At 36.5% G+C, this 14,677-nt stretch overlaps 2 protein-coding genes across 3 annotated transcripts; one reads left to right on the top strand and one right to left on the bottom strand.

Annotated features, from left to right (window-relative positions):
* Window positions 1-495: 495 nt before the first annotated feature.
* LOC109795851 (Rubredoxin-like superfamily protein) lies at window positions 496-1,341 on the top strand. The gene has a single exon (XM_020355409.3). The coding sequence runs from the start codon at window positions 612-614 to the stop codon at window positions 1,122-1,124; it is 513 nt and encodes a 170-aa protein (XP_020210998.1). The 5' UTR covers window positions 496-611; the 3' UTR covers window positions 1,125-1,341.
* Window positions 1,342-1,921: 580 nt separating this feature from the next.
* On the bottom strand, window positions 1,922-14,676 carry LOC109796112 (5'-3' exoribonuclease 4). Of its 2 annotated transcripts, none has more exons than XM_083059173.1 (22): window positions 14,340-14,676; window positions 13,705-13,807; window positions 12,950-13,026; window positions 12,677-12,868; window positions 12,382-12,501; window positions 12,211-12,273; window positions 11,976-12,122; window positions 11,718-11,882; window positions 11,451-11,528; window positions 11,150-11,236; window positions 10,355-10,435; window positions 8,895-8,990; window positions 8,197-8,267; window positions 5,651-5,779; window positions 5,498-5,574; window positions 5,376-5,416; window positions 5,206-5,280; window positions 4,391-4,542; window positions 4,195-4,302; window positions 4,042-4,117; window positions 3,396-3,475; window positions 1,922-3,050 (listed from the first exon to the last, which is right to left on the bottom strand). In XM_083059173.1, the coding sequence occupies exons 1-22, from the start codon at window positions 14,526-14,528 to the stop codon at window positions 2,396-2,398; spliced, it is 2,862 nt and encodes a 953-aa protein (XP_082915299.1). In that variant the 5' UTR covers window positions 14,529-14,676; the 3' UTR covers window positions 1,922-2,395. The 2 variants fall into 2 exon arrangements, with proteins under 2 accessions (XP_082915299.1, XP_020211340.1); XM_020355751.3 differs by having other exon boundaries at window positions 4,195-4,299; window positions 14,340-14,672.
* Window position 14,677: the final 1 nt, after the last annotated feature.

The raw sequence follows: 14,677 nt of genomic DNA, 5'->3' as shown, positions 1-14,677 counted from the left end.
TCCATAACACTAGAATTACTATTGCGAAAAATTCTTTCCGGAATATTAACAGTGTGTGTATTTTTTTACCATAATTCCGGAAAGAACTTTCCGTAATAGTAATTTTAGTATTACGGAAAGTACTTTCCAAAATTATTCCGACGGAAAGTTATTTCCAGAATACTAATTTTAGTATTCCGGAAAGAACTTTTTATAATTATGTACAAATACACCTCCGAAAAAGTTTTCCAAGATATTTTTTTTTTATTTCAAATAATATTAAGGATAATTTAGGAATTTAATATTTTTTTTTAAAAGGGAGTGTATGTATAAAAAAATGGAGGTGTATATATCATCAGCCCTGACCCTATTGGCCTAGCCCAACCCAACTCAGCAGAAGAAGCCCGGCCCGAGTATTTGAATTATTAAAATGAAGAGAAATTGCGTACGAAAAATAAAAAGATAATTAAAAAAAAAAAAAAAAAAAAAAAAGGAGAAATGCGTACCTTATCCAAGTGAAGTGAATTCACATCCCAACGAAGGAAGGAAGGGACATAGCATATACTATGATTCTTCTCCTTCTCCTCCACACAAGAACCCACCGTCTCCCTCTGCTCCGTTCATAACAATCAATGGCTTGTACAACACTCCACCTCTCAACCCCATTCTCCCAACTCCACCCAACGCTCAAACCCAAACTCCACAACCTCCCCACACCCTCCCTCCTCCTCAAACCCTGCAAACTCCGAACACTCACCGTAACCTCCGTCGACGTCTCCAAAGAAGAGACGCCGGCCGAGGACCTGGACCCCCGGCGACTGGAGGAGAAATTCGCGGTCCTCAACACTGGGATCTACGAGTGCCGCTCCTGCGGCTATAAATACGACGAGGCCGTGGGCGACCCTTCCTATCCCCTCCCGCCAGGGTTCCAGTTCGAGAAGCTTCCCGATGATTGGCGCTGCCCCACGTGCGGGGCCGCGCAGAGCTTCTTCGAGAGTAAGAGCGTTCAGATTGCGGGCTTTGCGCAGAACCAGCAGTATGGGCTTGGGGGAAACTCCCTCACTTCGGCTCAGAAGACCATCCTTATATACGGCACTTTGTTCTTTTTCTTTGCGCTCTTTTTGAGTGGCTACTTTCTACAATAGTGTATTGCTGATGCCTATTTATTCACGCTATATTATGTATCTCCTTCTACTTCAATGCTTTGTTGCTAAACTCTCTATGTAAAGAATGCGCTCTCGTATTTTTTGGTTTTTCCAATGCGCCTCTGCTGCCTTCTGGGAAACTAGGCTACCCAAGCTTTTCTCGTTTTGGTCAATCAAGGATGAGTTATTATAATCCAATTCTCACTATTTCTTATCACTTTTTAGTTTTACTGTTACTTTTTTTTTTTTTCCTGCGCTTCTCCCGCTTTTTATTGTTCTGTTGTATCTTTGATGATTGTAAAGAAAATGGTTAAGAATTTGTTGGATCATAGATGATGATTTCTCAAAAAGCCTTATTCTTCTTCTTTATAAGGAAGGCGTATTTTATGGGTATTTGCATGGTTATGATAAATTATGCTTTTTAAAATAAAATGTTAAGTAAGATGAGAAAGATTCTTTACTCAATCATGGGCAAATATTATACACAATATAATATATACTAACTAAAAATAACATTTTTTATTAACAAAATAGTCATACTTTTATAGTTTTAATATGATAATACTTTTTCTCTTAATACAATATTGCCATTTTTAAATACTTGCAATCAACCTTAGAATTCAATGTTAACATTTTTCAACTTAAAGATAAAATTTTCTTCCAACGAAAATATTCAAGTCAAATCTGGAACATGGTGGGGAAAATTTATTCATCAAAATTTTGAAGGATTACACATTAAATTAAAGATAAATGTGAAATTTAACATCCAGGATCCAATTTGGACAAACAAACAAAAATTAAACAAAACGCTTTTCATTTTGTCTACAAATTTACTATCGTCTATTCAAGACAAATATGGTACATGATAATACATGGGCCACTGAACGCAGCGGGATTTTGTACATGCTACCCTACTCATGCCGCGGACAGCAAAATCAGTTTACAATATTTCACGAGTATTAATTAGAACTTGGAAAGCAAGAATATTGTGAATGTAATATAACTCTCACCTTTCCAATTGGTATAACCTGGACAACTATCAAAGAAGTGCCTGTGTAGTGAAGGCAGATCACAATTCTTAGCAGCACCTTCCCTGCAGATTAGTGTTATCTAAAGCTTTGATAAGCATTTCTCTGCCTATTGCATTAGGTATCAAATAATTGCCCTCTCAAACTCCATGGTTGAACTTGGATGAACTCCAATTTGAGGTACAGCCTGAGAAATGGAAGAGGGCACTTCGGTCACAAGGCAAATAAAATCCACAACAGCCACTATGGATTCCCGTACTCTGGCATATCTTGGGGTTGACGGGTTTTAACTTGGTACACCCTCTTCGTGTGCTTATCATAAGCTCCCCCCAATGTAGCTTCTTGATGCCCAGCATATATTCCATTTGTATCTGGTCCTTTAGTAATCCATTTTGGAGGTGGTATAGGAAGACCCATGCTCTGCACAAATTGGTGTTGTAGATTTGTAGTTGGCCCGGAATTGGGCGGCCTCGATAACATCACTGCAGGTGTCTTTGGTGAAGGCACTGCATATGTCCTAGGTCTCGTACCGTCCTCCATTGGCAAGGTATTAAACCCAGTTCTCCCGTTGTAGTACTGTTCATGATGCTGTGACCTATCTTGCATCCTAAAATTCTGTTTGTCATAATGTCCACCATTAGATGGAACTGGATATCTAGGCCTATTTATTAGGCCATGGTGATGGTAATATTGTCCGTAATAACAGCTTGTGTCCTCGCCATAATATTTCCCAGATCCAGAGGGTCCAGCTGATCTGACCCTGTTCATTGCATGATGGCCAGGAAGCTGCTCCGACGATCCATATGGCATATTTGATTTAATATTAAGGGAGTTCTTGACAAGACGATGTGCTGCTTCTCCCAGTTGAGGGCCAGCCATTGCTCCAGGCACTTGTGGTCTGTCGGAAGCATCACACACGAGAAAGGTAAGAGCTCTTTAAAAGTATCTTTCTTATCATCCACATAAAGTCATAAAGACCAGATTTCATGCATAAAAAACTTCATGTGCTTAGTTCGAAAGGCATTGAGAACATATCAACCCACTCAACATAGAATTTTCTAGATTTTCCACAAGATCATTACTTGAAGTAAATATTGACAATTTCCGCTAAAAAAAATTGTCCACTTACGGTAGGGAGTATTACCAGTACCAATGTCACTACCACAATGAATATTAAATTTAATCAACTGCTGTGGATTGTATTACACCAATCTAACAACTTCAGGAATAGATAGATTCTCACCTTTCTCTGCCTTGCCGTCGACCACTATTGTCTTCGTGCCATAACACAGGTAACGGTTTAATATCAATGGCTTTTAATATCTGCAATCATACTCATAGATCAAAAGGGAAAAAGGAGAAAAAAAATTCTTTGAAAAAACTAAAACAAAAATATAATATTTGATTAAATGAATCAAGTCATGGCAACTATCTGAGCTCTGTTATTTGGCAATTGGCACAAGAATGTGGTTCTAAATATATATATATATATATATATATATATATATAAAAGGGGGTTCAGCATATTTTTCATCCCTATCAAAAGTCAAAAATACATTAATTTTTTTTCAAGGACAATTAACATTTATGTAAAGATTAATTAAGCATTTTTTTAATAAGCTCCTATCATACAAAGGCTTATGCCATAAATATGACCATGTAACTTACTGAAATAAGCTAAAAAGAGCTTATTTTGATAAACTACACATAAAAGGTTATTAAAATAAGCTTAAAATAGAGTTTATGGGAGTCGAGCCATTTTCATAAGCTCAAATCAACTCCACATAAACTATTTCAAATGCCCTGCCAAAATAAATGAATCATGAAGCTCCACCCACAGGATGAATCCATTAATAATGTCAAATGCTAAGAGAAGTCAGTATACCAACCTTTTTTGGCATTAGTACACCATGCGGAGGTTTTGGAATATGACTATGTTTACGAGGATTAAGATAAGTAATATTTCTGAAATTTGAAACACTCAACATGAGTTCATCCAATGATTAAAAAAATATTAGGCAAGTGTGAAGGACAAAACTTACAAAACTTGATTAAACCCAATGTCTTGCAATCCCTTGATGGGAGAGGATACAATGGTTCTGAGCACATTTCTTTCGTACAACCAGAGATATCCATTCATACCATCGCTGCTAATAAAGAAAATACGAGAGACATTACCAAACATATTTATGATTATGACTGGTGACCATTACCAAACATATTCAGTTATTCACTAACCTAGCACTTGGGTCAATCGGTAGAGCAGGTCTTTCATGCAGAGGCAATTGGCAGGAATATTGGTAATATGATAAGATATGTGGAGCCAAATTATGCGCACTGCTGACATAAAGCAAATCAAGCATCTTACTATTTCGGAGCTGTTCCTCCTCCTGCACATATTGAGCACCCAGACGCAACTAACAGTAAGCTGATCTAATAAATTCATGTGGTATGTGCTACTTGGCCAACGCTGGGCAAAAAAATGTTTCAAATTACCTGTTGTAAACTTTTACTATTATCTCTGTTTCTATATATAATACTTTTTTCACTTTTTTACCTGTCCCTTTTTATAAGACTCTCTTCTAGCTGTAACTTGCATTTATTTTATCTTCTCTAAAATACCCTTATTTAATAAACAATACTTTTAAACAAAAGATAATAAACATTCGAAATTAATTGGATAAAAACTCTCTTATTAGGATTGGAGACGATAAATAGGCACATAAGTATCTCTCTTCCAAGTATTAATTAATTAGGTGAGAAATGATTAGGTGGAAAAAAGAAGGTTAATTTTGTAAAAGTTGTTTAAATTATTGAGAAATTTAATGCTCTGAACTAAATTAACTAATTTTATTAAAGGGTGTAATGTAGATTAAAGGGTCTTATAATTAGGGATGGAGGTAGTATGAGAGAAGTTAATTTCATTTTTCCTTTTTATTTTCTCCTCCTATAAGTGTTCATAGATAAGTTTATTCAAATAGGACCTAAAACTAAATATTGTAACAACCAACACCCCTCCCCCAGAAAAGTAAAAATAAGAAACATTTCCAGACCGTCAATGTGCCTTCAAGCTTGCTTGTGGCAGAAAGCAATTTCTTCTCATCAATGAATGGCAACTTGGCAACACCCTAAAAAACATTCCATTTGCCATTTCATTATAAAGCATTAATAAAACATTAAAAAAAAATACAGAGAGACAGACCACAATACAAAACTATATTACCTGCCATGCAAATCGTTTTCCATTCATATCAATCTCAAAATCTGTCCAAAAGCAATACAAGTAATTCTAGAAACTCTATAAAATATACCAGAATATGTCAAATGACAGACAAGTGAGCTCACCCGCAGGGTAGAATTGAAGAATAGGTGATGAAGGATCGATCATCAAATTCCTATATTTTTCGGGCAGTGCACTTGAACTGTAACAAGAACTTAACAAACATCAGCACAGGATGCATGATATGATAGATCTGAGGACAGGAGAGATGAAGAAACCTTGAAGCGGGTAGGGTCCCCATTAGTTGATCAAATGGTTTAAATGGTTCTCCCAAAAAAAATGTTATTTCCAGATCAGCTAGATCTTTAAGATCAGAAGCAAAAGGGGCATAATGGTATGGGTAGTACCTGAATGAAATAACAATAGTGAAAAAATTGAAGAATAGTCCTGGGTGATTCAACCAAAATGAAGGGATCTATGAGAAATTTATGTCAATCATGTTAAAGTCACTCAAACATTATCAAAGCATGTTTTCCAGCCCTCAAGGCATCCAGTCCATATTATATCTTATTAAATCCCTCATAATATGATTAGAAGTACCTGCTAGCAACCATCTTTGGAATAATAACAGGATTTAATGAAGCTCAGTAGTTCTGAGCAGTAATACAAGGTTCCAAAAGAATATAAAGATGCAGGAAATTGCAAAACGAACATATGTGGAGCAAGGCATTCCTCAAGCTAAAGCCAAGTAATTTAGTACTATAACAAAAGAAAATAACCAACCCTTTATATTTTAATTGTCTTATCATCCTTCATGAAAAGCAACATAAATTTTTTAGATCTTACTACAATGTGGCGAAGGAACACAAGAAAGGGTAATTCACGAATGAGGAATAATTGTCACAACAAAACTATGACCTAACCTCCATTCTAGCAAAACTGTATGAAAAAACACTTGTACCCATTGCTTTGGATGCACCACAATTAAATGTTTACTTAACCAACAAAACTTTACTAATCTCATTTTTTGTCACCATTGCTGCTGCCCAGCCAGTTCTCATGTACCAAGTCCTTCTAGAAACCTGACAATTCTCAAGTCAGCGCCAGTTCTGTCAACTATACACCACTGACTGGCAATTTCTCGGAATGATATCTCCTGAATCTGAGTTGCCATATCCTCCTTGTTCCATCTTGTTTGTTTCATTCCGAACAGAGCCACACACTGTCATCATTTCAGCCTCTATAGAGCACAAGAGTCATGTGCCACCATCCAGTCACCAGATTCCACCACCACTTGTGCCACCCTGCTTGCTGGCTTCCTCTAAACCTGATTCAAGGATCACATTTCACTTCTGTAGTGATTTAAATAGCATTTCTAAAAAGACTCTAGGATGCATCTTATTTTCTGTTCAAATGCCTATATCCTATGTTACAGCATTTCTGCATTTGCTCTTTGAAGATGTGGCTTTTGATCAAATTTGAGTAGTGGGTTTGAAACAAAGTGTTCACAGTCTCTCTTGCAATCTCACCATTATCCTTGTTTGACATTTGTTTCAGTGTTTCCTCTGTTACCCATTACAATCAACTCTTGCTTCCTTCCAGTCTGATTTGTCCACAAATCATCTTCTATCAACACCATCAGCTTACTCTTATCGAACGCTCTTCTTACCCAACCCAAATCGTCTGGTACTTAGTCAGCTCTCCCTTTCCTGGTGATGGAGAGTTTTACAAGCTGATGAAGCTAAGAAAGTCTTGTTGAAAGCAGGAACGAAGACTTTGATGACTATTTGAACTAGTTTCAGAGGCTTGATTGACCCTTGGAAGTGAATCTGGCTAGGGTGCCTCATAAGGCATAGGGTAGGGATTTGAAACTGGAGGCCTCTCCTTATCTAGTTCTTTCATTACGCCGAGAAGAAGCTTGGAAGAAGAGATGGTCACTTGCTTTTATGCATCCCATGGTTGTTTGGCTCCCTTGGCTGCATTTTTCTTACATAACATTAAGGGAGTGAAAAATTAAATGTGCCTGCCTCTGCAACTTTCCCAGTATATGCAATCTAGCCCTGCAGCTTTCCCAGACACACTGTTGTGAAAGTATTCAGCGGTCCTTGCCGGGTCTAATCAAGAACTTTGTTACCTTTCAAGTCATGTTTGGTGGAACCCGTATTATTTAAAAATAAGTTTCATTTGTAACAAGCTTAAAGCTTAGTAAGCTTTAGCTAGATGGAGTGTTGACAATAATGGTATTTACTATTTAATGTACTTTGGAAATAGTATGTTCATGTATCACATGATAGATTACATTCAGTTCTCATGGCCATTAGTGACTAGGAAGTTGCACTTAATTAATAGTAGCCTAGGAAATAGTCTCCACTAAGTCCATTAAGAGGCTACATATGTGGATGATTTATACATCCTATGTACTACACATTTACTAAAAATAAGTCATTTCATTCTCTGTTCCTCTATAGTCTCCCTCGCTAAATTCAACACACATAGTAAATATATTATACAACACACTAATTGCCCTAGGATATTAATATTATCAGGCCAAGAAACAATCACATGAGGTCAATTAAACATCCAGAGTTGCAGACAAGTTAGCTTCCTAGCACTATTGAAGATCTAAAAGAAGTTGCAATTGATCCTTTGAGGGACCATGAGTGGGGATATTTCCACAGCATGAGCTTAAAAATGCATTTTTCACCCTAACTGGTTACAGTATAACATATCATGCATGTAGATTTTCCACCTTATCATTCCAGAAACAGAAAATAGCAGAAATGGATCCAAATATAACCTATTAACTAGTAAAAGCACGACTAACCATTGCCAAGAGCAGACACCCTGATAGTAATACCGACTAACCCAACAAAGGCCTTCTACATATTTTAAGACCTACAAGGAAAACCAAGACAATCAGCTATCTTCGAATGCAATATATATGAATAAGAAAACCAAAAATTATTTGAGTTGTACAACAGTCATCAACAAGAAGTTAAAACATAATATAAATTTTCAACCAACGAGGCCCTTATTCCCTCGTGGGCATAAAAGACTGAGGAACTGCACAAACACACGCCTCTTGTGAAACAGGCAGATAGTAAGACAATTCAAAACACACTCACAGCATGTTCCTAACATATCGTTTAAAAAGAAAAATTTTCTCTATTTTTATGTTTTGTTTTCACTTTTAATTACAAAAATGACACCTTTTTTCGCTTTGTTTCCTGTTTTAAAAAATTTATATAAGAAATATTGAAAACAAACTTTTGGAAACAGGAAATAAGATGACATATTTGTAATTAAAAGTGAAATAGAGAAAATTTTCACTAACAGACCCTTATATGCTCATCTATCGTGTGTTTCTGAAAATTGAATGTTATCACTGATAATACGATAGTTAACATTTAGTATAAACTTAAGCAATGAAGTTGAACATTTGAAATTGTTTCCATTTTAAGCATGAATGTGTATACAAGCAAGGTGGCAACAAACAATTCCAAGAATACTGACAGGACATACTGTATCTTTCTTGATTTTGTCAATCTCCTCCGGATTCAATGCACCAAATTTTTCAGCATAATACCTTTCCTTGTATCCAGGCTCTCCTAACTTAACCTGAAAAAATAACAATATTGGATTTCAAGCAGTCTGACATTGGCCAAGGTTCCGTATTCAGTGATCACTAGATGAATTTTACCTGATAAAAACAATATATGAATCCTTTCTAATCCAGGATCCTTTAGCCACTTTAATTAAAGTTTAAACTAACAAAAGGAATATTTAATTTCAAAAAGAAGCAACCCACCCAGATCTCATTCATAAAGAAACAGAGGAACCCAATATTCAATCACACAATATCACACATCCAACCATACAAGGTTGCAGCAAAGTTTTCACTTTTCAGCAATACAATTCCAGCAAGGGTTTGAGCAACCCACACCCACCCACTGTCAGTAAGGATTCCAAATTTTGAGCTGGTCTGAATTCTTTCTCAGAACCCCAACTACACTGATAGGAATCAATGTATCAAATAAGAGATAGTTGAATTGGTACTTATATTTATCTCTAATAAGAGGAAAATTCCTCTACTCAGTGTAACTAGAGAAATCCAACAAAGTAACAGAAAAAACGACTAATGATCGAGATAATCTCCTTAGTCCTTACAAGTATGGAATAGCCACTAAGCGAGTAAAACAAATTAGAAAGCAAACACCCAGATGATGAGAAGAGCTAGCCTCTCCTAAAAATCTCACCCACAACCTCTGCGAACAATCCCCCCCACCCCAATCATTTGGTTACCCTCCTATATAATACTCACTTTCTCTCCCCCCATTGGGCTTTGCCGGCATAACCCTCCCCGCTTTCCTGCTGCCACATAGCCATTCAGTAAATTTTTTTCTTTTGGAAACATGACTTATGGGCATAACACACACATAGAGCAAGCTTCTCGGAGAACACAACGCTGAACACACAAAATAAGTGTGTTCACAGTCAGAACATGAGATTTTACAGCAAACCCGGCATATTGTGTGTTCTGAGCTTGGATTGAAATAAGCCTTCCAGACAAAAACACACATGATACAACATTGTAAGTGAAGACAGAATACAATTGTGATTATCATAATAATATGTGAAACCAATTTAATGCGTGTTTGGGAATACATCTTTGATGTACATATTCTTTAATTTTTCATGTCAATTTCTAAGATTGATGTAGAAGCTAAAGATACTTGCTTCTAATAATTCATTTCACTGTGTTCAACCTTCAAAATGGTTTCCAAACATGCTGTTAATTACCCATCATAACCCACAGATATGCTACCCCAGTTGTATGTCTGAGAAGCCACTAGAATTACTATGGTTTGGGGTCTAGAGAAGTATAGTGGTGTTCCCAAACAAAAGAATAAAAATTCAGCAAAAAATACAAAATTCAAGCCAAATGTTTTTAAAGATTTGGGCAATAAATCTTATTACTGGACCTTGTCCATAACTGACGACCGTGGTTCTTCAGGCATTTCTCCTCTTGCCCTAGCTTTCATCTCTTCATTAATTTCTGCAGCCTGAAAAACAATCAAATCACAAGTATTTCATATCAGGAAGTAAACTTGAAAACCATATTAAAAAATATATATAGCTCAATCATATCAGTTCATGAATCTAATTAGACGGACTTATGAATGATATCCCCCGGATGTAAAGTCTAATGTTACAGCACATCCCACACGGAACAGTAGATAATGATAGAAGAGGAAACAAAGGGTAATAAATACAATAGTATCTATGTTGGTGTTGGCTAGTGAACTTGCATTTCAGTAACAAACAACCACCAAAGTTGAGAGTTCCATATTCAAGGGGAGACACTACACCTAGTACAATGGAACAGGGATTAAGGAATTATTCTAGTTTTATCGGATGAAAGTCCTCAATAATTCTGTACATCCAAAATCTACCAAGATACTGAACTCTACTTACAGTCATTTCCTTTATTCAACAGAAAATTACGGGGAAACTCCATTCCCAAAGCAAGTACGATACAGCCAGATCAAATTCTACAGCTATAGGAGTGAATTGAAGATTTTTCTACATCAATATTGACAGAACTTTCTTACAATGCAGCAAACTATCCCTTCTCTAAATACAGAACCATGAAAATAAGCAGAACTCTGACAATTATCGAATTTGATCAGTGCAAAACTTCAGAGGGGTCAGAAGTTAAAACCTATAATAATTATCCCTTCCCAATAGGGATAATCAAAACAAAGAAATCACAGTACCTGTTGAAGTCGAACTCGTTTCTGAAATATTTGATCTTCATGAACAGCAACAGACTGAATAAAATGTTCTACTCTCTCTAAGAACACCTAGAAGGTTCAATGATATTCATATTACAACACTTATTGAAGAAACAAAAAACTCCATATGGATGACTTAAGAAATAAGACAAGCAATTGAAGGAAGATTGCTAAAAAAAGATTCTGTCACGTGCCAGAACACATTACAGCTTTACAATAACATACAAAACGACAAAAACAACTTAATTGAATTTCAGGAAAAAGAAAAGAAAAATAAACTTACCTCACCCGCATCAGTAAGATAACCACCCATGGCAGTGAATTCCTTTCTATACATATGCATCAATAAATTTACAGCCCCCTGAAACAGTAAAGAAGTTTGTCAAAGAGAGCAATATTGGTACAAAGGGGGATATGCAGGTAAAAGGGCATAACTTAAGCATGTTTTTAAAAAACTAAATAAAAATTCACAAATAATGAGAAGCAGAACTGGCATACTCCCTATTTCAAGCTACACCTCAATATAACACTCTGCCTTCCAGATGCTTACCTCACGGATCTCTAATGTCGGCATATGTGGAAGAAAGTCATTGCCAACAAAGAAGCATAGAAATACAAAATCATCCACTATGCGTTCAAAGTCAATCTCAAAAGGAGGGTTGGGAATCTCCATTTCATATTGCAAATATTCACGCAGCACCCAGATGTTAAGAAACTGTACATACAAGGTTTTTTAGTTTGAAATTAAAAATCAATAGAAAAGAAAAATAAATTTTCAGCCTAACATGCTGGATTCTGATACTCCAACCTGATATTTCTTCTTGTGAATCGGGGTATCATCAACTGGATTCCAGTCCTCAGCCTTCTCACCTGGCTTACCACGACATTCAGCTGCAAGATGGCCAACTTGGCCACACTGATAACACTTCTCTTGTTGTCCAGGGAAAGTGATTACCTGTTCACTCGTGTAATTAATCATCAAGGCAATCTATTGGGATCAATGATCTAAAATCACCAAGACCATTCATACACTGGAAACTAACCTCCCTCAATATTGAGAAATGAACCTCATGTGTGGCTAAGGACAACATAATCAAATCAGCATCCTGAATAAAAGATCACATCAATGACAACACACAATATAAAAAACAAGGAAAGAATAAACACACCAACCTCAGATAAATTGAAATTTTCAAAATCAGACAAAAACTCACCAATCCATACAAACAGTGACGGGTATTTGGATTAAATCCAGGAAGGTTACGCTGCAATCGTATGTATTCCATTATTTTATGTTCTCCCTCACCAGGAACATTTGAATCAGAAAGTATAACCTTCAAAAAATACCCAATTCAGCTCCATAAATAAATATGTAGAGACAAAATATCCTCTGAAAACTATATGTATTTACAATATGGTAAAAGAAAACAAATAGGATTACTGCACAAGAAAGGAATAATCAATATTGAAAGGATCAAGGGGGCAAAAAATAAATATGATAAGATCAACCTTTGTATTCCTCCAGCCAGGGTTGTAGTTCAATCTAGACTGTATGTAATACTGAAGAGCCACTGACAGCACTGCCATAAATGGAGTGCCAGGGGTAATGACATTTGAGTCGTAAGTCTCGGGCTTGTCTTTAGAAGACAAGAGTTCCATCTCACCCTCAAATTCTTCCCTGAGTCTTTCCTTTTCAGCTTCCTACAACATTACATTTTACTCAAAATTTGTAACAGAAATAGCAGGAGATCATTGTAAACAGGAGCATGCTCATGTTCTTACAGCCTCAGCTGCATCTTTTGCAGCTCGGAACCGCCGTGAACGTTGCTGATTCATTTTGGCTCTTGGTGCAACACCGTCTGAAGGGGCCAAAAAAGTACATATGGAAAAAAATGGTCGTAATGAGGAGGCTATTCAAAATCAAAACAAACGTAACAGACAAAAACTGGATATTAAAAGTTATAATTCTCCATATTGGCTATTCTGTTTTACAGACACTTATCTGAGTATTTTATTTGAAAAGATTTGCACTAAATTTTGAATGTACAGCCATACAGGAATGTTCCAAGTTACTAATCATCAAGAAGAAATAGAAGGCTTAATGGGAACCAAGTTGCTGGATATTTGTAAACTTCTTTTTGACTTCTTTAGTGTGATTTCTGGGTTTTCGATATAGAGAGATTAAATTTCTTGGATTTATAACTTAAAGGAGCTGACACGGCAGATCCTCTATGATGAGAAACTATGACGCACAAATATAATATGTATCTAATTTGGTGAAATGAATATTCTTAAAATATATAGGATACAATGCATGCATTCCACAAATGCAAACAATGAGCATACTTTAGGGACATTACTAAACGCAAAATAGAAATTATAAATCCTTGTCATGATAAATTGCTGCTTATTGTTTACAACGAGGAATATGTCAGTCTCATTTCCCCCTTAAGTATCGTCTGCACATAAGATGAAGTATTGGGAAATATTTGGTGTTCCATAGATGAGAAATACAATAAGAAGAAAAAGCAGCATACCGATTGCAAGATAAAGAAGCTTCCTTGGGCGAACCAATGAAAAGAGATGGTCAATGTAGTCAAAGATTGTTTTGAATACATCTTCATAGGTAGCAGGTGCTGGCTGCATTTTAAAAACTAATCAACAACAAGTACTTTACTGAATAGATATGTAATTTACAAAAACCACCTCCGTCTAAACACAAAATAAAGAAATCACAGATCCGAATTGCCATAGTCTAGTCAGCTTCTGACAAGGTTTCACTACTCTCATAATCATGTATGATAACATTTCTTCCAAAAAGTACCAGGAACTCAGTTTACTTTGCACCTAAATGCAACAAATTCTAAAACAAGTTTTCAACAACCAATCGAGGAACATCCAACCTCAATATCAAAATCCAACAAAGAAATTCATTCAAATACTTAATATGAGAAGTTGAAACAGAAATCTCAGAAGTTCACCTATCATAATCTTTCCCTCTCTTCGCTCATATGCGTATTTCTATTAGGTTACATTCACTAACTTTCTTCAACCAATGAAGAAGACATTAATACGATTAACAGAATAACAGGTCAATTGATTGCAATATTGAATCACGGGAACATGATGGATTGAACGAAAGTAAGGTAAAGAGAAGCAGGTAGGTAGGTACCTTGCCATCAGGATGAAAACAAGGGTGAATAATGCCGTTCATGTCCAAGTACAAGTTGTCAAACTCCATGCCATTGGGATTAGGTTTCGAAACATCGACGGCGCCGCCGGCGGGCTCTTCCTCCACAACGTCGACGATGGAGAGCGGGTAGCGGTCAGCGAGCCACCGGTAAAACGCTGGCACTCCCATATTTTCCGGCTCGGTTGGGCCCGGTTCCGAAACGAGTGAGAGGGAAAAGAAAAGAAACTCGGGAAGAGATGGAGATCTGTGTTGCCGTTTAATGTACGGGCGGCTGCGGTGGCCGCCTTATTTGAATTGATGAGACGGAAATACCCCCA

The sequence above is a fragment of the Cajanus cajan genome, chromosome 6 (assembly GCF_000230855.2).
Source record: "Cajanus cajan strain Asha chromosome 6, NIPB_CcT2T_4, whole genome shotgun sequence".
NCBI lineage: Eukaryota > Viridiplantae > Streptophyta > Magnoliopsida > Fabales > Fabaceae > Cajanus > Cajanus cajan.
Note: the sequence above shows the minus strand (reverse complement) of the source record. Positions and strands in the feature narration are given on the sequence as shown.

Coding starts and splice junctions, on each gene's coding strand:
- LOC109795851 (XM_020355409.3), top strand. CDS start 612: ATGGCTTGTACAACACTCCACCTCTCAACCCCATTCTCCCAACTCCAC.
- LOC109796112 (XM_083059173.1), bottom strand. CDS start 14,528: ATGGGAGTGCCAGCGTTTTACCGGTGGCTCGCTGACCGCTACCCGCTC. Junction 12,123..12,210: donor ATTTCTCAATATTGAGGGAG/GTTAGTTTCCAG, acceptor ACGAGTGAACAG/GTAATCACTTTCCCTGGACA. Junction 4,303..4,390: donor CCGATTGACCCAAGTGCTAG/GTTAGTGAATAA, acceptor TTTCTTTATTAG/CAGCGATGGTATGAATGGAT.